The 23271-nt window shown below is 45.2% G+C and overlaps 1 protein-coding gene across 7 annotated transcripts in view; it reads right to left on the reverse strand.

Moving 5' to 3' along the window:
• akap13 (A-kinase anchoring protein 13) overlaps positions 1–23271 on the reverse strand; it is a 60612-nt gene that overhangs the window by 35221 nt on the left and 2120 nt on the right. For all 7 annotated transcript variants that reach the window (XM_037452176.2, XM_037452185.2, XM_037452182.2 and 4 more), the window contains exons 2-8: positions 11306–11349; positions 6716–6878; positions 5731–5828; positions 3816–3893; positions 3478–3640; positions 2570–2762; positions 600–801 (exon numbers count right to left, since the gene is read on the reverse strand). In XM_037452176.2, coding sequence (XP_037308073.2) covers positions 600–801; positions 2570–2762; positions 3478–3640; positions 3816–3893; positions 5731–5828; positions 6716–6878; positions 11306–11338 — 930 coding nt within the window. In that variant the 5' untranslated portion in view covers positions 11339–11349. The remainder of the gene's footprint in view (positions 1–599; positions 802–2569; positions 2763–3477; positions 3641–3815; positions 3894–5730; positions 5829–6715; positions 6879–11305; positions 11350–23271) is intronic.

Consider the following 23271-nt stretch of genomic DNA (forward strand, 5'->3'; position numbering starts at 1 on the left):
AACAACATCCAAGGATTTAAAAAACGAAATATAGTAAAAAGAATATCTATAGGGAGCTTGTCTGTTCTGGAGAAACTGATTATTTCAAGCCTGTTAGCTTTCTTTGCCTTTTTTCCCGATTTAGAAAACCAGATAATTGACATTTGTATATCTATAATCAGGAATATAAAGTAACAAAAGCGACGGTTTAGCTATTTTATTAATACTACTGACTTCACAATGTTATGTTGCAGTGGAAGAGTCAAACTGCTCTGAAGAGAAGAAAAATGACGCAATGACGCACATTTTTTAATTTTGAACCATTAATTCAAAATTCAAAAAATCTTTGGTAAGAATCATATAACACTCATGTGTAACAATATTTTCTTACCCCCCTAGTGGGAAACAGGATAAGATGATCTGTCTCTGAACTATACATGTTCCACAAAGCATGTATTGCATATTAAAATAAAGCTTGGTAATTCTTTTGATACAGCTTTTTGTTGTTAAGTCTCACCAGTATCTCTAAATAATAGGATTAGAAGAGGACAAAGCAACCCTCAGAATAGCAGACATGCAGCTGAGCTGGTATGCTAATGTCTGCAAAAGTGTGTGCTCACCTTGTCCTCCCTGTGCAGGTAGATACGCCTCCTCAGCTCCTCCACCTCCTCCCATACCACCTGTGTCTCTGCCGCCCCCTCCGTCCTATAGAGGCCCGGGAAGGTCAGGGTGTATGTACCGACGTTTGCGTGGTGCTGGAACAGCTGGCCATCCGCGTAAAGGTGCTGCTCCTCTGCTTGGACATTTAGGGACGTCTCGTACCTGCATTGACAAAAGAATACATCTGTCTACACAAACTGCTTTAACACGCACACAAAATGATCTCTCTTCTCACCTCAAAGTATCAAAGTTTGGACAAACATAAAACAAAATAAGGAGGAGCCGCCAAAATCAATACAAATATATAAGCAAAGTAGCGCAGATGCACAACCAAACATCACAATCCGACAAGTGCCAAACACAAGTGTGGGGGATGGCATCAGCCTTCTTTCTGAACTACGGACTCCTCCCACCACCTAAAGTCGGGCTCAGCTGAGCTGGTCCCAGCCGGTGGCTCACACCACATGTGGTTTGGATTCCCAGAGAGCGACGTGCTTGCAAACCGGTTCGTCTTCAAAGCGAGAGCGTCAGATCAACGATTAAAACAACGACAATGTAAACAACCTGGACATCAATTGTACCAAAATATTTATAACAAGAATTGGTTATCTCTAAAAAATATTTTATTTTTTTTGTTCATGAAGGGCCCAAAATGCCTGTGGGGACAGTGGGACAGAACTAAACCCTGGGGCACGTCGGGGTCTGAGCGGGTGGAGATTGGGATTGGCCCATACTTGTGTAGACATGACTCAGACCAACACTCCCCGAACATCTGTGTTTATGTCTCCCTCAGTCAGCAGCAGCTGGGTACTGTAGAACACCATTGTTCTCCAATTCTCCCCCCTCTATCTGTCCTCCACCCCCTTTACTTTTAGAGAAGGGATCTACTGACTCAGTTGCTGTGATGTCATCAGAGTGAGACAACGGATGTAAATGGAAAAGGGAGGGGAAAACAGGACGAAGAGTGAAAGGCTGTATCTTCTGTCAACAAGGAGGTGAGTCACCATCACTGCTACTACGCCAAGAACGCAACACACGCACACACACAATGGTTGTCATCATCATCACTCTTGGATTGTTGTGCCCTCAGGTGTTGGTGTATCGGATGGGTTGAATTTATGGATAAATAAATCCTAACAATTTAACGCAGCAAAATAGTTTGTAGGCAAGTTCTGGGTTCGCTGCTACCAATATATTAAAGACATTGGAGGGCTATCAACTTTTTTTTTAGTTGCATCAAGAAGCGACCTCTAGTCCCACCGTCCATCCATCAATATCCACTGCCACCCATGTTCAACAGTCCTAATAGCTGAACTCACGGCTTCAAAAAGTCAGTCCACAAGCCAGTGGATGGCGTCTCGGGGACCATGTAACACACAGCAGGGTTCTGCACACATTGTTTTGTTGCAAACAAGCGCTTGGTTCCTCTGTCAGGAAGTCTAACCGCAATAAACAATAGCTGCACTTTCAATGTTTTTATTGCAGTGTCCCTTACTATTAGAACATGGGGGTGCCCTCCCCCCTCTGTTTATTTTACTAACTCGTTAGAACACTAACGTCGGGTTGGCTGTCGGAGTTGCGTCGGGCAGTGGGGGGCTTCAGGCTTCTAACGTCACTGAAGGTGATAGACGGTAAGGCGCAGCTCACCTGTCTCCTTACGGGGTTGTTTGGTTTCATGAGACATGGGGAAATTTAAAAAAAAATACTTTCCGATTCCTTGTTGTACTTTGATAGTATAAAAGTACATCATATCAGGTTGCATTTATGTAACGCTAGTGTTCGAGTGTTAAGCAACCATCCAAAACACACTTTAAATCCCCTTTTCCACACTAACAGAAACGCTATCGTCACACTCCAATAACATTTAGTCAAAACAAACGCCGAGCCCCGAGTCCCTTGTTTGTTAGCCCGTAGTATGAAGAGCACTCACAGTGTGAAGAGCTCCGCCAGCTGCCGATGTCCTCTGCTCTCAGCCAGACGTGCTGCAGTCAGGCCCTGAGCGTCGGGCCTGCTCAGCGCCTCCCGGCCTCCCGGCTGCTGCAGGAGGAACGCCGCCACCGTCCTCAGGCCGTGGCTGGCTGCCAAGTGCAGCAGACTGGAGAGCTGCTGGCAGCGAGACGCAACTGCAGAGGGAGAGGAAACGCTTGACTCAACAGGTGAGGCAGAGCGAGGCGGAGGGAGAGAGGCAAGTGTGGCTTCTAATGTCCGTATCAGAAAACAAAGGTGTTAGGAGATGATACGATCTTTTTTTATCCCCTTTTTCAGGGGTCTGAATCAATAATTCAGAAGTTCTTTTTTCTCACTAAATGTTGAAATATCTTTAGCTTTTTGTCTATTAGAGACAAAGAGAAAAAAAACAAAAGTACCAGTCTGCAACCAATCAACATTCCATTAAGTGTTTCCTTCAGTTTGTTCTGCTGATTAGACGAGCTGATCATCACTAAATGCAATAAATGCCTGAGCCGCAAAGACAGGAGTAAGTGGACAATTTGACTATCTTTTGTGGAACAAATGACACAAACTTGATAAAGAACTGAAAGAATATATAGAAATGAAGTGTTTTGTGCATTCCAAGGCCTCTTTTCTGGGAGAAGGCTAAGAGCTGCCGTGTAGTCCTTGCTAAGTGAAAGCTAGTTAGCCTAGCTCGCTAATGCGAGTGCTTTATGGAAATGCTTGTGTCCAGCTAGCAGGAACTGCCTTTCTTTCACAGTTCTTCCAGAGAGCCAACAGGTGACATCTATGGTCCAGATGCTGCTGATCCAGCTAAACTTGAAGTGATAAAACATAGAGCGCACGTAAGTGAAGCAGCAATGGAGCGTTCGTGGGCGTCCTACTCACTGTTGCGGCTGTCCAGCAGTGTGGAGACCTCTGTGGCCCTGTGTGCGTCAGTGACCGCCATCTGTCCGTCCACAACTGGACCGGCCCTCTCGTGGGCTAGGGACAGGTGTTGCAGGGCCAGAGCCAGGTTCTGATCCAACCTCTCACACTCTTCCAATGGAATCTGCCACACAAACAAAATAAAAGCTGTTTGGACATTTTCATTTAATTGAAATCCAATTTGAGGATTTTGAAAACAAATTTCTGTGCCAACCAAAACATCAGCATGACAAACATTACATATTGTGTGTAATTCCAAAGTGAGTCAACATTTCATAGCCCCGAATGTCCCAACTTACCTGCTCATCATCAAATAGCAGGGCTTCCTGCGGGGCTTTGTTGTCGAGCAGGAAGTGGGCCATGTCCAGAGCCAAGTCCTACACACACACACACACACACACACAATGCTGGCATCATTGTTGTGAGGGACTCAAACTCACTTTAGAAAAATAGTTTTATCAGCTTTTCACTCTGGGTCATTCTTGCAGCAGAGAAATGTGGTGGGGTTTAGAACTTGAATGTGACACATACATCACACGAGCTGCAGCATGACCTGCTGACACAAGACAGGATGGATCCATGGACTCGCTGTAGCCTCAGTTTCCTATGCACAACTGACATTATTAGCCCTGGATTAACCGCAGTTCAGTCCATGCTACGTGCCTGCTCCACTTCATTTGACTCAGGCAACGCTGAGGATTACAAGAAGGCCAGAAATGACATGAGGAGATCCACCAGAGGAGCTGATAAGATAATACAGACTGAAGCTGGAGGGGTTCTACTCCACCGCAGTATCCCAACGCATGTGGCAAGGCCTTAAACACATCACAGGATACCAACAGGGGAGCAGGGGGGTTACAACCAATCAACCCACACTGCCAGATGAGCTGAACGCCTTCTGTGCCCGCTTCAAGGTCGCCACCAACCCACAGGAAGGGCTTTTGACCACAGAGCACACACTGAACTCACCACTCACAGTAACAACAGCAGAGGTGCGTATGGTTCAAAGGAAGGCATGCAGTCCAGACAGCATCTCCAGGTTGTGCCCTCAGGTGATCCTCTCATGTGCTGGCTGGTATTTACAACCTGTCACTAGCACAAGCTCATGTGCCCACCTTTTTCAAGTCCACCATCATTGTGAAATCCATGAAGATGGTCCTAGACACCGTGGACCCGCTGCAGTTTGCATATCGCCAGAACCACTCTACTGACGATGCAATGAACAACGTCCTCCACACAACCCTCAGCACTTAGAGAACAAGGACACCTATGCAAGACTCCTCTTCATAGACTTCAACTAAGCTTTCAATACAGTCATCCCACACAAACTCTCCGTAAACTGCTCACACCCCAATCAGTCACCTCCAGCACAAGAACTGTGAGTACCGGGACCCCCCAGGGCTGTGGACCGAGTCCTCTGCTGTACACCCTGTTCGAGTGAGAGTGTGTTGCCTCCAGGAAAACACCAGTAACATCAAGTTTGCTGATGATACCAAGGTCATTGGAATGATCACAGGTGGGGCTGAGGCAGCATTTAGAAGAGAGGTGGAGGAACTTGTGGCCTGGTGTCAAAATAGTAATCTCTCCCTGAATACAGACAAGACCAAGGAGATGATCAGCCACCCAAAGAGGTGCAGCACACACCTCTCTACTTTAGCGAGACTGAGGTGGAACGAGTGAAAACCTTAAAATAAATTCCTGGGAACTCACATCAGTGAGGACTTCGCCTGGTCTCACAACACACTCCAGGTCACCGAGAAGGCCCAGCAGAGGAAATTTGGTACGCAGACCAAAATTCTCAGCAACTTATAGAGAGGTTGAGAGCGTCCTCACCATCAATCACCCTCCAGCATGTGATTAGAACAACACAGGAGCAGCCTTCCCGTCACTACAGGACATTTACTCCACCAGGTCACCAGGAGAGCCCGTCATCAGGATGTCATCAGCCTCCTCATCAACTCCTGTCATCAGGCTGATGAGTCCAGAACCAAGAGTCTAGCAAGCAGCTTCTACCTGCAGGCCATCAGGGGGATGAACAGCTCGCTCACGAGACACCCCCCCCCTCACCACTGATAACATCCCCACACACACTTTTCAGCCTCCCATCTGCGCTCACTGGATCATCCGTAAGACCACCAACAATCATCCCACAGTCCGCTCCACGGGGATCACGTTCGGGTGTTTAGGTCGTCACAAATGCTGGGTTTCAGTTACCTGAATGAAGCAGAAGGTCTCCTGAGACAGGGTGGTGACGGGTCCATCGGGCCGGGCCTTACACAAGGTCACCAAGACCTGCTCACACACATCATGGGCTAAACACACACAGACACGGGGGAATTACTACTGTTTTTTTATGCAAAAACATTCCATAATAATCATCTAAACAGTTGAGGAAACAAGTGCCTGAGGTTAGCGACAGATTTAATGATATTTTCCAATTGAGTTTATATTAGTGGGGTTGGTATTACTTCTTATGACCCATTTTTCACAGTGCGGCTCGGTGAAATTCATCACGTCGAACCCAGACAGGATGGCGTTTGGTTTCCCAACATGGGGCTATTTGGGGGGACAGGGATAACAGCTTCTCCTTCCAAGACAGCAATGTTTGTTATGCTCCTTTTCAATTCATTGTTTTAGTCTCCCTGTATAAGGGCCCTCTCTCTGTGGCTACAACAGCTTTTTGGCTCCCTGGTGTCACTGAGTATTTTTGGGTCAAGCTCCCTTTCCAGGAAGTCGGTGAGCTTGGAACAGCCCCCTCTGCGTCTTTCCAAACCTGAAGGGTTTAACAACAGATCTTATGCGATCATATTTTGGTAACATAAGGACTTGTGGAACAGTAACTACACCCCGCCTAATAATCCTTCTCACGCTGCAATCTGGAGGTTTACTACAATCACAGCAGACCCCACCCTGTGCACACCTACCTCACCTAATACTGGCAGAAGTGTGAGGAGAAATTCACACTATGACTAACAGACGCTTGGTGACGAATCTGGAGAGATGCAGTCGGTAGTAAGGTGTGATATCTACCATAGATCTAGCTGTGTGGATGGTGGGCAGCGTGTTGACACAAATATAGAGTATATAGAGTATTAGTGCTAGTGTCGAAAAGAAACTTATCATCCTATGAAGAAAGAAAAAAGTAGGGCGATGAACTTTTAGGAGTAAATATAAGTCTAATCGAGCGGGTGTGCTGTACCTGGACACACAGCCTGCAGTGTGACGTGGCCGACTCGCAGTGTGCTGGTCAGATGTCTTTGGTTGGACCCTGAAAATAGAAGAAAAAAGTCGGCCTCCTCCTCTTTGTCCTCTTCTCCCTTGGCGTCTTCATCGTCAAGCTGAACTGTCAACACACACTCGCCCTGAGAGGACAGATAGGCAATAAAACACAACTTTATTCACACTCTGTGCACAAACATACAGTGCTTTCTTGTCAGTATGAATGAAACCTAATCCATCTGCACTATCAACACTGCCACGAAAGTTGCCACTTTAATTATTTAATCACCTTTTTTAAATGATTTTTTAAATGATAAGATTCATCAGCACAGAATAGACTTGTCTGACTGAAACTTGGCAGCTACCCAATAGCTACTCAACACCGACCCAAGAGTTGCAAGAAGTGGATGCTGGTCACCAGCTAGAGTGTCTTTGCTGGAAATATGGCTCAACTTTCCATGCGCAAGCCTTTGAAGATCATATTCGGACCTGTAAGTGAACACTAAACAAGCTCAACGACTACCATGTTACTCATCTGCCTGTGCTCTCACCCTAAAACATTGTCTCTCACCTTCCCCTCTGCTTAAAAAGGGCTAATAAAAAGACAGGTATCTTTCTTAAAACCCGTAAAATTAGTTTGAAAAAGAGTCCTCTAGACAGATTACAATACTTATCCTAAAAGGCCTATAATTTAGACCAAGTGAAAAGCTAAGTGTGGTTAAATGCTAGAGAATGAATGAAGTCATCTGTGGTTGTGCTGTGTGTGTGTGTGTGTGTGTGTGTGTGTGTGCGCGCGCGTTCGACTGTCCTCCCACCACGGTGAACAAGCAGAAACGCTCCAAGACTCATCTGATGACATCAACACAGCGCAAAATGATTCAGCATCAGAGACTGCGGAAAATTGAAGAGGAAGGTGACGAATCTAAATACAAAAAGGCGTGTGCCATCTGCACACAGGCTCCATGGAACAAACCGCTAACGTATAATTATCAATCACTGAGCCAACGAATGTCCTTGGTTTAGAATTGTCTTTCTGGAATCTCAAGATACGTAATAGTACCGGTTTGTCGTCACACTGTTTTTCCTGTTAAGCCTGATGATGGCGCTGTGGTCTCACTTTGACAATTAATAAAACACAGACCGGCAGCTCATTTCCCAGGTGTGTTTCCACAAACATTATAATGGGGGTGTGCCCCGACCCCCCCATTCTGCACACACAGGTGAGAAAATGTCAGTGTCCGTCCACCTGACCCCACCTAGCAATGATTTGACTCAATGTCTTACACAAATAAATTCAGTTTTCATTCTAGGAATAAATAGAATTAATCGTTAATCTTCACAATATGTTTTTTCCAATCACATAAGTCTATATCTTAGGTCACCTCTTTCTTATTATATCTACGTAATGAGCATTGTTGGTCAGGGAGCCCGAGATCAATGCTTTCTCTTGCTGTGCACGTGACCACAAAGAACTTCAACTTCTCTGTGTTACAGCTACCAGCTGTTTTGGGTACAGCAGGTATGTACTCAAGGGTAGAAAACTGAGCAGAGAGAAGAGTGTATATGCTTTATGCCTTGTGTGTGTCTGCTGTGAAACATGACACAGCACACACACACACACACACACACACACACACACACACACACACACACACACACACACACACACACACACACACACACACACACACACACACACACACACACACACACACACACACACACACGGTCACATAGACACAGACACTTCTGCTGAACATGCAGTTAAAAGCCTGCTAACAACCCCACCCACACAAACACGGGCTAACAATAGCACCCAGGAATGTTTCAGATCACACACATGCACACAGAGATCAGTTCTGTTACACTCCGTTAGACAGGGGTCACATTTCCCACGTGAGTAGTTACAGATGGTTTGGCTCTTTATGAATATGGAAACATTTGGGCTAGGTTAACATAGTCTGCCCGGCCCTGATGAGGACACACACCTCGTATAAGACATATTTGGTACATGGCATAGTTAAGTTACAGCGAGCCAGCACTAATGTGAAGAACATTGCTTGGAACCAAATAACCATTTGTTGATGTTGAATTTGTTTAGAAATACTTTTTTTACTTCAACCTTTTCACTCCCTGTATGCAACATTTTGAACATTTTTCAGCTTTGTTCCACCTGCTTCTGGAACATGTTATCTGTGACCAACGCTGCTCCATCACCAGTTTACAGAGCACTCGGGTGCAGGAGGGATCAATTTCTTTAAATTGCATCTGAGGGATGGAGGAGGCTCCCTGAAGGATTTCTAAGTATTTTTGCAAGTATTTTCCTCACCAGTAAACAGATAATAATCTCGTACAAAATGTACAAATGTATGTTTGTAGCTGTTGTAGCTTTTTGTTTTAATAAGTTCTACACTCCTGAACAAATCTGGGGGAAAACGTTACAATTCGCATTTCATGCTGATTGAAAGTAAGCAGGCTGTAAGTAGAGCTTCAAAATGCAAAAAGAAGAAACAAGAGTAAGACAAACAAATAAGAGGGAGCAGTTTATTGAAAACTGCAATCAAACTCAATCCAGAATTGAGTGTTCATTTTCTAACCCCAACAGAAAAACTTTATTCTATCTTCTCCAACCTCCTCCAACCCCTGAGTCCTCCTCCTCCCTCGTCCCTTCTTCCAGAAGACTTTTTAAAATAGCTCCTCCCCCTCTAACCCACCTCCTTCCACCTGTATCCCACAGACTTCACCTCTATCGCCCTCACTTCCCTCTTTCACCCCCGTGTCTCCTAACAAAGTTCTTACCTTAGTAACCTCTGCCCGTCCCACCACCTGTCCTCTAAACATTCACATTCACTCCTGACTTTCTTCCTTTCCTCACCGGTCTCATTAACAAAGCTCTGTTATCTGGCTGTTTTCCCACTCTTGAAGAAACCCACCCTCAACCCTTCTGAAGAAAACAACTACAGACCGGTCTCTCTTCTTTCCTTTCTGTCCAAAGCTATTAACTGTGCTCTCTTTAGCTGACCTCCGTAACAACCTCCTTGACCCCCACCAGTCAGGCTTCAAGGTGGGCCATTCCACAGAGATTGCTCTGCTTGCAGTCTCAGAGCCTCTCTCTCCTCCATCCTCATCCTTCTGGACCCTTCTGCAGCATTTAACACAGTTAACCACCAGATCCTTATCTCCTCCCTTTAGGAACTTAGTGTCTCAGGTTCTGCTCTCTCCCTTCTCTGATCCTACCTTGATTGCCACACCTACCGGGTAACTTGGAGAGGATCGGTGTCGGAACCTTGTCCTCTTACTTCTGGAGCTCCTCAGGGCTCCGTCCTGGGTCCCCTTCTCCATCTACACCAACTCTCTTGGCTCAGTCATTCACTCACATGGTTTCTCCTACCACAGATACGCCGATGACACCCAACTAATTATTTCCTTCCCTCACTCTGACACTCAGGTGGCGGCACGGATCTCTGCCAGTCTGACTGACATCTCTCAGTGGATGTCCGCTCACCACCTGAAGATCAATCCCGACAACACTGAACTACTTCTGTTCCCCGGAAAAGACTCTCCCACCCAAGACCTGACTGTTAACTCTGACTGTTAACGCCCACTCTGACTGCTAGGAACCTCAGTGTGACACTTGACTCCCTCTCTCTCTTCACTGGTTACCAGTGGCTTCCCACATGCACTTCAAAACATTGGTGCTCACGTAGCATGCTGTGAATGGATCAGTCTCCATCCAGGACATGGTCAAACCCCCCATCCCAACATCAAGCTGCTTGTTCCTCCCTCACCGAGAGCAAAACACTCGACTAGATCGCGAACAGATTGGAAAAATGCGCTAACTCTGAAGTATGCAAAAGTACAGACGAGAGTGGGAGAGGAATCACCGGGGGATCGCAGAGTAGCAGCCCTCCCCTTTGTGCCCCCCCCCCCTCCGTAGCGTCCCTTATTTTTCTGTACAAAAGGTGGCAACCCTAGCCTTGAACCACATACAGTTTTTCATTTGGTTGAATTTAATTTAAACCAACCAGGTCTATTCTATAAATAGGACTTTGTATTTCACTTAGCTGAGACTTACAATTGGTGTGTTTATTTTGTAATAGTCTCAACAAGAGTAAACATAAAGGTCACGCTAGCAGTTTTGTGAATGCTTGCTTTGAGCTAAATGCTAAAGCCAGCCTACTCACAAGGACAACAAGCTTTTGTTTGTCAAGCATAAGGCATAGTTTAGTATGGCATTTAGCTAAGACTTACAATTGGTTGGTTTATTTTAACTGATGACAGTTACAAGTTATTAGAATGACCCCTAGGGGAAATATCTGAACTAAAAACAATCCACCTCAACAGAGTTGTTGAGACGGTAGAAACGGTGGACCGTCTGCTATAGTAGAGAATAATTACTGCACATGTACCCCTAAACTGTCCCTGATACTTTTTTTTACTACTTGATTCGATACCCATCATATCAATTATTTTATCAGCAATAACAGGTGTTATTTTTTACCTTTGTAGCAGATCATTTTGTGATTATTTGTTTATGATGATGATGATGTGGATGAAGACAGATACTTACATAGACTGGAGCTTGTTGGGGATTTAGTTTCATGGCGATGGACTCTAGAAGAAAAAAAAGACAAGGGGGGGTAAGCATTTGTTCTACAGGAAGCAATATGTTAAAAGAGAAAGTTAGCGATAGATTCAACGTTCTGAAGTGGACCTCCACCATAAAAGGTGGTATATTTCAACACAGGGCAAATCTACAATGGCCTTCAGACACAAGTTGACCAGTGGCGGCTGGTGAATTTTATTGTAGGGGGGGCTAAATAAAGATTTTTTTTTTCACATACAAACGAAGCATTCTGGTACATTCTGACAAAATAATAAAGACAAAATAGAAAATTTTCTTACAAAGGCAAATGGGGGCAAGGAAAACTTTTTAACTTAATTTATTTGCCTTGTAGAATTTAGTAAGAGTAAGTGCAAATACATCAATAGAAATTGGGAATTATACACAAGTTAACATTCTAAAAAGTTAACAGAATGTGATTCTAAAATGGGTGAGTGTGTTACGGCCAATCTGTTGGTAATATCCCCGCCCCCCTCGCTCTCTTTGCTCATTGAAAATGCATTGAAGGCTCAATTTTCGAAAAAAAAGTTTTAACATGAAAGTCAACGGGAGAATGCTTGGGCAATTTTCCACGTCAATGAATTCGCCCCGAGAGAGGCGGGACTCGCCATTTGAAACGTGACCTGAATTTGACGAATCTGATTGGACAATGACAGATAATATGTCTAGAACATTGAAAACTACTTTTGCTGTGATAGAATTTGTTGAACACCCCCCCCCCCTCCCCCCCCTCTTTCTCCCAGTTGGTGGGGCGTTTGCAAGTCCCTCTAAACATAAGAGAAGTTGACCACTCGGCCAATAATGGTGCATAATGTCTACATCAAGCAAAGAGAATAGTATTTCCATAATAATAACTATACATTTTATTTTTTTGACCAGTGTCTCCACTAGTTGCCATAGTTTTGAGCTCTCAGGGCCACCATACTAAAAACACAAATAACTCTTTGCAACAACAGTTAGCGTTCCACACGGACGTTCCTCCTTCCATGAAAACAGGAGCCTGTTGGGCAGGTTAGATGTAGCGAATGCAACAAATCGACTCTCTTTACTGGTGTCAGTGTAGCCAAACCCTTCAACGTGTGCTGTAACCAAGACACTGATTTTAAGTTGCCACACCCCTTTCAAAAGGTGTTATCCTACTGATGTAAATTTGTCTGCATCTCTTTCCAACTTCTAGTATATGTGCAAGAGAGATCATATTTCAGATGTAACCCAGTAAAGAAAGTATTTTGTAATGAAGAACTTTTTTTCCATGATGATCTCAAACAACTCCTGCCCACCGACATAGACGTTCACATGTCAACAGCTCCGTATAAATACACTACCAGTCAAAAGCGTGGACACTTTCTCATGGAATTGAATGAGAAAATGTTTTAAACTTTTGACTGGTACCGTATATATCTGTGTTCCTTCGAAGTTACAGGCGCTTTAAACAGCTCACCATTGGCAGCAGCTGCTCTTATCTGTGACATTGGAGTATTTTTAAAAGTTCAGCCACAGTTAACAGCGGTCCGCGGAGACGCAGAATGAGATGTGTTATCTCATCGTGTGCATGAAGTCAGCAGCGAGTGTTCAAAGCACCCGGTTTCTAATTAACGCTACGTGTCGCTAGGACGTGTCGGGGTTGGAGGGTTGCTGGGGTCACTGATGTGGTCGGCCCATTCATGGACAGGAAACAGGAAATCGGAGGGAAACAAGGGAGCCTTACAAGTCCTAGTCACACACTCGACAGGGGACAACGAGCCCCTCTCACAGCGCACAGGCACACACATCGCATAGAGGAAGTCGAACGCGAGGGGGGACAGACCGATGCCTCTTTAGGCATGCGTCTATGTGGTTTAATTAAAAAGATGACAATCGAGTCAAACACAATGAGAGAACCACTGGTACTTTGCGTGTTAAACGACCATCATGTATTTACTCAACGTGGCCCAACTTCAGATGTATGAAATCCGTTGATTCCATGGCTCAGGAGGACAATCTCCAGACGGCAGGGAGCAGAGTTCTCCTCCAGGTCTCCGATGCAGGAAGACATTGCATTCTTTGCATGTCACAACATTCAAACTGCACAGCTGCTCCGCTGTTACATAAACTGCTTCACGAAAAAGTTGGTCAGCTGACGGTAGCAGAGGCTACAAACACCATCCATTGAACATACTGTGAGGACTTATTGTGGCAACACTTTTTTCTCCCAGGAACACACTAATGAATTCTGTTGTGTAGGCCTGTCGACAGTTACTAAATTGACCAGGGGGGAACTTACGGTTCGATCACAAATGATTACTTTTGGATAATGAACGTCGGGCTGTGTATCAGTTGCAACTCAAAGTACTCTTTGCTGAATTGTTCTTCAAAAAGAAAAGAAAAGGAACGATGATGAATGAAAAAAACACAATATAACCGGCTTAAAACCTCAGTGATGAGAGGAGGGATTGTAGTGCTCTGTAAACTCATGGACTTCTTTTCTCATCTCTACACAAGTCCCAGCAAAGAACAAAGGGTTTGAGGCAACACGTCTTCTGAGTGTTTGCACAAAGCAACGTCCCCGCACATACGAGGTATTGAGCGGCCTTATCACGCGGTGTCCATGAATATTCCAGTGTGCAACTAAAGCGGTGGGCTGACTGAACAGATGGACCCACAGTGCCCACTACGATCCTGAGCACTGAGCATCCCATTGTATAAGTGACACCACCACAGAGATAACTCTGTGTATGGAGTCTTCGGTTGGCATCCGCTGTGGATGTTTACCAGTTATTGATGACATTTCCCTGGCGACACCTTGTGGCTTTGAAATGCAGCCTGCAAACAGGAAACTCACATTTTGCATGTGGAGGTTGAGTCGCCAGAGGACATTAAGCAGGAGGCATTAAGGTGACTTAAGTTTACAGCGCCGGATCCTCTTGTCCTTCTGTCTGTCTGGCTGTGGAGTTAATCCTGCTACGTAGCCCACCCGGCCCCCTCATCCCTCAGCGGGGGTTCAATCGGCTTCTAAAGCCCACTTGTTGTCATTCAACACAGAATCCCTGACAAAGGCAGCTAAACAAAAGCAGTCACAGAGCCCCCTTCGAAATGCTTTCAAAAAAATGAAATAAAAAGAGGAAATGAGTAAGTTCTCCGTGTGTGGAGCATGAAGCCTCAATGAATTGGTATGATGAGGATGAGCATGATGTGAATCACATACTGCTCAGTCTCAATTTGGGTGTAAATGGACCATCGGTTGCTGGCACTTGGTGTAGGAAGCAACAGGAAGTAACCATGAGCACAGCGGCGGGGAGGGTGGCCCTCAATCCTCCATCCAGATAGTCTGAGATTCTGAGTCTGACGGTACAGGCTTAAAACACCCAGACGGAGATAACTGCTCCACAGCCTTCCTCCTGTCTCCTGTCTCCTGTCTACCAGTGCTGGTGTGGACAAACATTTGCACAGAGACACTTCAGATGCAATCTCGGCCTGGTCGGTATAAATAGGTCATTAGCACAGTCTAAACCCTCCAAAATAAAAGTCATGACCCCAGAACCGAGTAAACTGTGGCGTGTTACAGGAAGCTGCTGGAGGCCTTACCACACATGGCCAGCCCTCCTGAACTCGTGTGTGTGTGTCACTGAATGTCAGTGCTATGATGCGTGTGGAAGCAGAGCAGACTCAATAGAGCGTCGCGATAACAGGCCGAGGCCACTAAAGACAGCCCTGTCCATCGCCTGTGCTGATGGACAGGAGCTGAAGATAGCTTGAAGAGACGGAGGAGGAGGAGGAGCATTCTGGTTGCGATGGGGACGCCGGTGAAGATGCATTTGTTAAGCCCTTCTTCACTGAAGGAAAAAGAAAAGTAAGCAGAATTTACACACAGAAGCTTCACTGCTCCGTCAGCCATCTTCTGTTTTGGTGACCTTTCACCCCGAACGTTGTGACAGCAAGTATAGCTTGAGTAGCATTTCAAAGAAAGACACTTAAGAGACTTAACTGCTGACATTTTTGCTAGTTATTTTAAATGAAGGGACAGATGCCATCCTTATTTTAGATGAGATTCTATGACTTTATTCATTGAAGCAGTTAGGAAACATTTAAAACCCCAAAATCCTAAACTTTGCCCCAAACTGCCATAAGGCACGACATTTTGTTTGTCACATGTGATGTGTTAAAGGCACCGCACAAAACCCAGACGATAATGTATTTTTAAGGCTTCAGGGAGATGATAAACAGAGTACTTGGGGTAGGTTTTAAATATTCCGTATTAGTATCCAAGCATCTGTCTGGGCGTCAGATAAGGTAAAGAACCCACAGCTCCACTCTCCCTCAGAATCACACGAAGGCAGCTCAGCCACTTTTGTGCGAGAGGAGCAGCAACTACAGGCTATGTTTCCACAACTCGTTGTAATTATGTGTTATACAACTGAATGCTGACTCTGGCTGTTCTTTTTTAACAGAGCGGTACAGCGAGAGACTTGGGACTAACTCAGCTGGCCAGAAGCTATGTCTGGTATGGAAGGAATGAGACGGTGAAGGGGGGGGAGAAAGGGAGAGGACACAAGGAAGGACGGGGCAGAGAGGCCGATTCGCACCTCCAGCTCTCAGCATCGCTTGCTTCCGCCGGCTGCTCACCCAAGTGGTAATCACAACAAGCCAGGGCCACTCCACCACCACACAGGGTTCATGCCGCAGCCACCGATGCACAGCAGTTTATTCATGAGTGGCAAAAAATAAATAAAACTCTATTTCCTGTTTCCAAAACACACATGAAAAAAAAGTGTCAACGGTGGTAATACAAACATGAGAGAAGAACAACAGGGGTGGTAACCGAAAATGACAGGGGTGCAGGGGGGCTTCTTTGGGTTTTCTGTTTCACAGCAAGGATCCTAAAAAGTTGGAAAGTCTGTGGAATGATTTGGTGTATTTTAACAAAAGATAAATTGTTGAGGAAAAAAAAAAGCACCCGACGAATGATTTCTTTACGTGCTTCATTCCTGTATCCTTGACAACCACCGCGGTGCACCTCCTCACTCGATCAATCGGCCTGTTAGCCACGCTGGAAATGGGCTTTACTTTGATCACCAACATCCTGTGGTCTCACAGACGGACTGAGGTTAAATCGGCCAGCCGACACAACCTACAAATCCTCTACACAAGGGACTCAACCACTACACAGTTGGTTCTTTGATGCCAGTGTGAGCGTGGTTTCTCCCCTTGATGATCAAATCCTAGGCGGTTTTGAACCATTTGCCGCATCCTTGCCCAGGTATGTCATCCGTCCATAACCACAGAGGCCCCCTCCACACATAGTGTTGCTCCAGATCAGACCTGTTGACACACCATATGACAAAACTTCGCTCCCCCTACCCCCACTTTGGATTTTTGCAATGATGTCAAGGCACATGTTGTCTCAGAGGAACAAAGAGCAGATTCTAGACACCACACGGTGATCTAACGTTACAATATACACTCGTGGAGTCTTGTGTGCTGTATGTGTGCAAAAAAAGTCTTCCAGCCAGTTTTAGAAAGGACCTGTGTGATTTCAGAGCTGTCAGATTGGGTTTGTTAGCAGACAAAGGGGATGATCCCGGTCTTTTTTCTCGTCCTCTCTCTGGACTCACATGGTTTTTGTAGGACCAGTGTGTTGGAATAAGGGGGACATATGAGCAGGAGCAGGACATTCATAACTAAATTACGTGTCAAATGAGTCCTATGAACTTTCGGGGGGGTGAGGTTGAGGGGATTCATGAAGCCCAGAATGGACAAACTAAAAACTCTCGGGGGGCAGGCTTTTCCAATGTTCCGCTTTCCCTGAAGGCCACCACAGTTCATACAGTGCATTCTGCTTGTTGACATCTGCAGCCCCCCAGCCAGATAGGTCTAGATCCTCTGAACAGGACATCACTGCTGAGCCTAATAATCCCACATCACAAAGCCCTGATTACATTTACTATGTTATTGAGTATAGGCCAGGTGGCAGCTTCTGGTTATGAAGAGTTAAGCAAATGAGGAAGTGCTTTAAAACTTACATTTCTCTACTCACCCTTGGGGGCGACTCTTATATGTATAACAGACTATGAGAAAATGGGACTCCATTAAATCCCCCTGTAAACATTGTCAACATGAGTTCATAGTGTCAAAGTATTGATTTTCAATCAGGCATGATGTTGGCAGATATAGTAAACCATGGTCCATTTAGAGTAATATAGACCATTAAGCAGAGATTGTCCCTGCAATACCAGAGCCATATACGGGCTCTCCAGGTAACTTCTCCATGGGCCAGATACCGTCCCTTCAGTTCATAGGTTGGTAAAAAGCAAGCCAGCGAAGGACATATCACCAAACTCGAGGCTTCAAGGCAGCAGTCTTTGGCCGTAATAATGACCAAAGGCGTACATGCTGTAGACCTCATCCGTCACGTTCATTAGGCTCAACAATTCCTTCATTCAACAGCTCAGGATACTAGAAGTAGTTCCAGTAAGGCTTTTGTAGATGCTTCTTGCCCCGGGTATCTGTACCAGTCAATGCATGCAGTGTAAGTTCAACCCCGGCTCACAAAACCTCAGCAATATTATAGTCTGGAAAAATCCAACAAACAAGATTATAGAATAATAATAAAATGTTACTGGCATTCATTTTTAGTACATGATTATATGGTGTCAGATTGGTTCCTGATAAGCTATGTAATTCAGTACTAATGGTACTGAAAGATCTCTACTGTCAATATGCAGACAAATAAATGATAAACATACCGTGGAGCTGGCACTGCGACTTTTTACATAAGTTATATTATTATTTTTTGTAATAGTTACAAAACTGCTTATGGTGTTATTCATTTTCTTTTAGGCAGCCATCTTCAAAAGATAGAATGTTTGACTGCTGGCAGAAATAGATTGATATATTACTCATTTCTGACATTCAATGCATTAAACATTTTTTTTTACTTGAGCATAAACATTTAAATTGTATTTGTCGGCCGCGTAGGTATGCTGCTGTAAGAACAGTTGCCACAGCAGCAGTATAAGTTTGGTATGTTCCCTTCAAATCAAATCTTGAACACACTACAAGCTCAACGAGTTTTGACTGACTCAATAATGGGTGTACTGTTGCTTTCAGCTTTCCTGTGTGTGTGTGTGAGAGAGAGAGGGTGTGTTAACATTTGATAAGTTTGGTTGCTAGGGAGCAGGGGTGTGTATTTTTCAGGGATTATTATAATAAAAGCGTGGGAGCCACTGTTCCAGACAGTCTTTGTCACGTGTGACCGGTCGGGCTTTAGCTGCCACTCAACCACAGCGGCCTTTTTACCGACAGAAGTGTTTACGGGGAATGCAGCGATATGCCGAGCAATTACTGTTGCGCACGCACACGCGCACACACACACACACACACACACACACGATTAGTGGCATCCTTTTAGGGTGTGACTCATCACATCTCCCAGCAGTGCTGTGGGGCTAAGTGATTATGACTGGGATTAAAGATAGCTGCCAAGGGTGACATTTCTAAACAAAGAAGTCATATTTTACGATTCTTATGAATTTCTTTTTGCCTTGTCAAAAGAAATGTAGACGCAGAAGTATGTTCCAGCCTTAACTCGACCAGAGAAAAAAAAAGGAAACAGCATGTACAAGATGGTGATTATCAACTCACAAACAAATAGCATTTTACCTTTGGGGCTTTCACAAAGGAGGACCCAATGCCAATCCACTGCAGGTTTACACTCGGTGTAAACCTGCAGCTTTCACCATTGAGGCATTCTGACATGCAGGTCAATGTTGGAGGAAAGCTATCAGTAGAGATCAAAGACTTTCCGCGTGTGTTGAAAGGTAGTCAGAAGACCAATGTCGTCCCCCCCCGAGGCCACCCACTCTGAACCCTGAGGGACTTGCATCTAACTATCAGCTGTTAAATGGTAGTGTGAAGAGACTGTAAGGGCTTGAAATGGAGTAAATATGAATGGTACCGCCTTTCAAAACATCATCTTACCAAGTACCACGATTTGAACCTCTTCCAGGATGTTTCCACAAAGAATAACAGCGCGCCTCAAAGTCTCCGATTATTTGAGTGGATTGGCATTGGGTCTTTATCTTATCTTTATCAAGTTGCCATTTAAACGTTCCATGCTTGAAAAGTGAAGAAAAAAAAGGAAAGTCAAGTTTGTTTTACACATGTCATTCTCTAAATACAAATCCCTCCGCCCAATCTGACCTTCAAACTCGAACTTGCAAGAGTCATCCTTGATTTGAGGTTGGAGGAGCCGGTAGAAGTAAGTGGTCCAATCTCTCACCAACCAGAAACACTTGGAACCCGAAGGTGACCTCTGCAGTATGTCCAAGCTCTTTGTAACATTTCTTACAAAACCCTGTTGTTTGCCTCTACACAGGAATATGTAGTTACTTTCTAGCGTGTTTTTTACCACTGTACTTTGGTGTAAAGCTTATCACGGTGTGTTGTTGCTACAAATTGACCATTTGCTAAGCAAACACTGATAAATAAGTAGTTAAGTAGTAGCACTAGGGTTACCACCCGTCCCTTAAAATATGGAATCGTATTTAAGCATGAAATAGCGCGTCATGTTTTGAATCAATAAGGGACGGGGTTTTTCCGTGTTGTCTTCAATGCAGCATCACATGCAAATAATCCCACCCGAATTTCAGTTGCACCCGTCCCCTAACGTCCACACACACCCCCATCCCCGTCGGCCCGCATCGTCCGCCGCCACCCGTCGGCCGTCTGTACAAAAGGTGGAAACGCTAAGTACCACTGTTACTATCTTTGAATCCACAATAAAAAAAAACACTCAAACAAATTGATGTCAGTGCAGCCTTTGCTACAATGTGATTGGCACGTCCGCATTCCAAGGTGGGACTTAGCATAGGGTCACCTATATCTCACTTCTTGCGTTTAGAGGCCTGTTTGAGTCCCCGGGGTAACAACCTCCTGACTGAAACACAAAAGGAACCTGGACAGTGGCCAATGTGTTTCCAGACTTTGGAATGCCCCGCACATAAAGATTACACAAGAAAAACAGCCATTTCTTCCAAAAGACTCCGTCAACTACTAACGGCGGCAGTTTGAATCTTTATCATAGTCAATATCATAATGAATTATGTGTTTTTACGAGTATATAAACAATACTCAACATAATAAACAGACAATATTCAGAATGAATAATTATTCTATTCTGTCATAACTGGGTGAGGTAATGTTGGTGTAACATGACCACAGAATACAGATTTTTTCAGTGTGTCTCTCCTCGCGCAGCACTTACAAGGTGCGTTCAAACGCCCCGCAGACTTCCAGGGGCCCATCTCTGGTCAATTCGATATAAAGCATGTCACGTGTCTTTGACAAACACTGTATGCCAAAAACCCACAACCACAGAAGGTTAAAGTAAACCTGACTCGGACTCAGGGTTAGTTCGTCCACTGAAGTTGACGTGTCCCTGATGCAGACACAGCTGTGACCGTTGCAGAGTCAGACCTCTTGAAAAAGGACTAGTTCAACATCCCGTAGAACACACTCATTTGCCTTCTTTGCGAAGATGTGACCAGAAGATCTGTGCTGTTCTAGCGTAGCATAAATGAGATTAAAAATGAAAACCGGTTTATTTCCAAAGTATCCTACAACTCAAAAACTCAATTAGTGCTACAAAAACAAATGTAAAACTATTTGAGTAACATGCTGGGCTGTGCACAGCTTCATGTCTTCAGCTCAATGGGGGGGTGATGGTGCTGCATGGAGTAGCGTGGTGCACTGGGAGCGTAAGGTTGGCGGTTTGAATCCCGGCTGCTCCATGTGACATGTCAAAGTGTCCCTGAGCAAGACACCTAACCCCTAATTGCTTCTCAAGAAAAATGTAACACATACGTTATAATGCAATGTAAGTCGCTTTGGATAAAAGCGTCAGCTAAATGAAGTAATGTAATGACCACACTAACCTGTGGTCATTAAAAAATCCAGCATCTGCACTGTGGCTGACACTTCACAGCGGCACTGGACATATACAACTTCAATGCGTTTTTTTCAACCGCCCCCTCTCCAAAATAAATTGTATTTCTGTGAAGTTCTTGTGCAAGTGAACCTGTGACACTACCACTAAGTGCATGCTCTCTGCACTAGTTGGCAGGGCCAGACAGGTGAACAGCCAGTGCGACGTCACATTGGAAGGAACGCTGACCGATGCTAAACTGTATGAAAGCAAACGGACACATTGAGCTTGTGCTTGCTTTGTCTCTTCTGGACTACAGTAGAAACATGGGGTCAATATTCATTAGCATAGAATTCCTAGCAAATGGAAACTGAGTTATTTTTAGTTGATTATACACTAAAAGAATCACCTCTTCTCATAGATCCTTGAGATGTTTAAGAACCCCAATCTAGACTGTCTGTGCCAGTGTCCACATCAAATGAGAGGCCCCAATAAAGTATTTTCTTTGCAGCACCAGTCTCATCTTTTTCCGTTCTAATTGACTTTAAGGTGTAACCTTTATTATTGTTCGGTCTGAAACAGCGCGCCCAGTGACGGATGGTGTAGCAATATATTGAGATTTTTGGGAGGGGCTTTGAAATTCGGGAGTCTCCCGGAAAAATCGGGCGGGTTGACATGTCTGGTAGCGTCGCTAGCAGTCGCCCTCTGATGGGGTTCCTGTAGTAGCGTCACTAGCAGTCGCCCTCTGATGGGGTTCCTGTAGTAGCGTCGTTACCAGTCGCCCTCTGATTGGGTTCCTGTAGTAGCGTCGCTAGCAGTCGCCCTCTGATGGGGTTCCTGTAGTAGCGTCGTTACCAGTCGCCCTCTGATGGGGTTCCTGTAGTAGCGTCGTTACCAGTCGCCCTCTGATGGGGTTCCTGTAGTAGCGTCGCTAGCAGTCGCCCTCTGATGGGGTTCCTGTAGTAGCGTCGTTACCAGTCGCCCTCTGATGGGGTTCCTGTAGTAGCGTCGTTAGCAGTCGCCCTCTGATGGGGTTCCTGTAGTAGCGTCGTTACCAGTCGCCCTCTGATGGGGTTCCTGTAGTAGCGTCGCTAGCAGTCGCCCTCTGATGGGGTTCCTGTAGTAGCGTCGTTACCAGTCGCCCTCTGATGGGGTTCCTGCAGTAGCGTCGTTAGCAGTCGCCCTCTGATGGGGTTCCTGTAGTAGCGTCGTTACCAGTCTCCCTCTGATGGGGTTCCTGTAGTAGCGTCGTTAGCAGTCGCCCTCTGATGGGCTTCCTGTAGTAGCTTCGTTAGCAGTCGCCCTCTGATGGGGTTCCTGTAGTAGCGTCGTTAGCAGTCGCCCTCTGATGGGGTTCCTGTAGTAGCGTCGTTACCAGTCGCCCTCTGATGGGGTTCCTGTAGTAGCGTCGTTAGCAGTCGCCCTCTGATGGGGTTCCTGTATTAGCGTCGTTACCAGTCTCCCTCTGATGGGGTTCCTGCAGTAGCGTCGTTACCAGTCGCCCTCTGATGGGGTTCCTGTAGTAGCGTCGTTACCAGTCTCCCTCTGATGGGGTTCCTGCAGTAGCGTCGTTACCAGTCGCCCTCTGATGGGGTTCCTGTATTAGCGTCGTTAGCAGTCGCCGTCTCGCTTTTACAGGTTTTCCATGACCGTACAAACCCTGCTATATCAGATTACACGGTTTCTTGATTTTTTTGAAAATAATAAAAAGGGAGCAAAAGTTTTCAAGCACTGGTTTAAACAAACACCCATTTAAGATCAAAATATAAAAACCCTTTAATCTCTCAGTCTGTCTGGAGGACATATTGTCTGGATGCTTGGACTTGGAAAAGTCACTCTTCATTCTCTTACTTCCCATTCCCCTTTGAAACAGGAAAAACTGGTATGAATGGAATTGTGACCACGCTGACCAATCAGCTACACTGTACACGGAGACAGAAAAGGTTCAGTTATCGCTCTGCGATCTCGCTCACATATCTGCCTTGTGTCACCTTGTCAAAGAGCACCTCTG

Source organism: Pungitius pungitius, chromosome 6 (genome assembly GCF_949316345.1).
Source record: "Pungitius pungitius chromosome 6, fPunPun2.1, whole genome shotgun sequence".
Taxonomy (NCBI): Eukaryota; Metazoa; Chordata; class Actinopteri; order Perciformes; family Gasterosteidae; genus Pungitius; species Pungitius pungitius.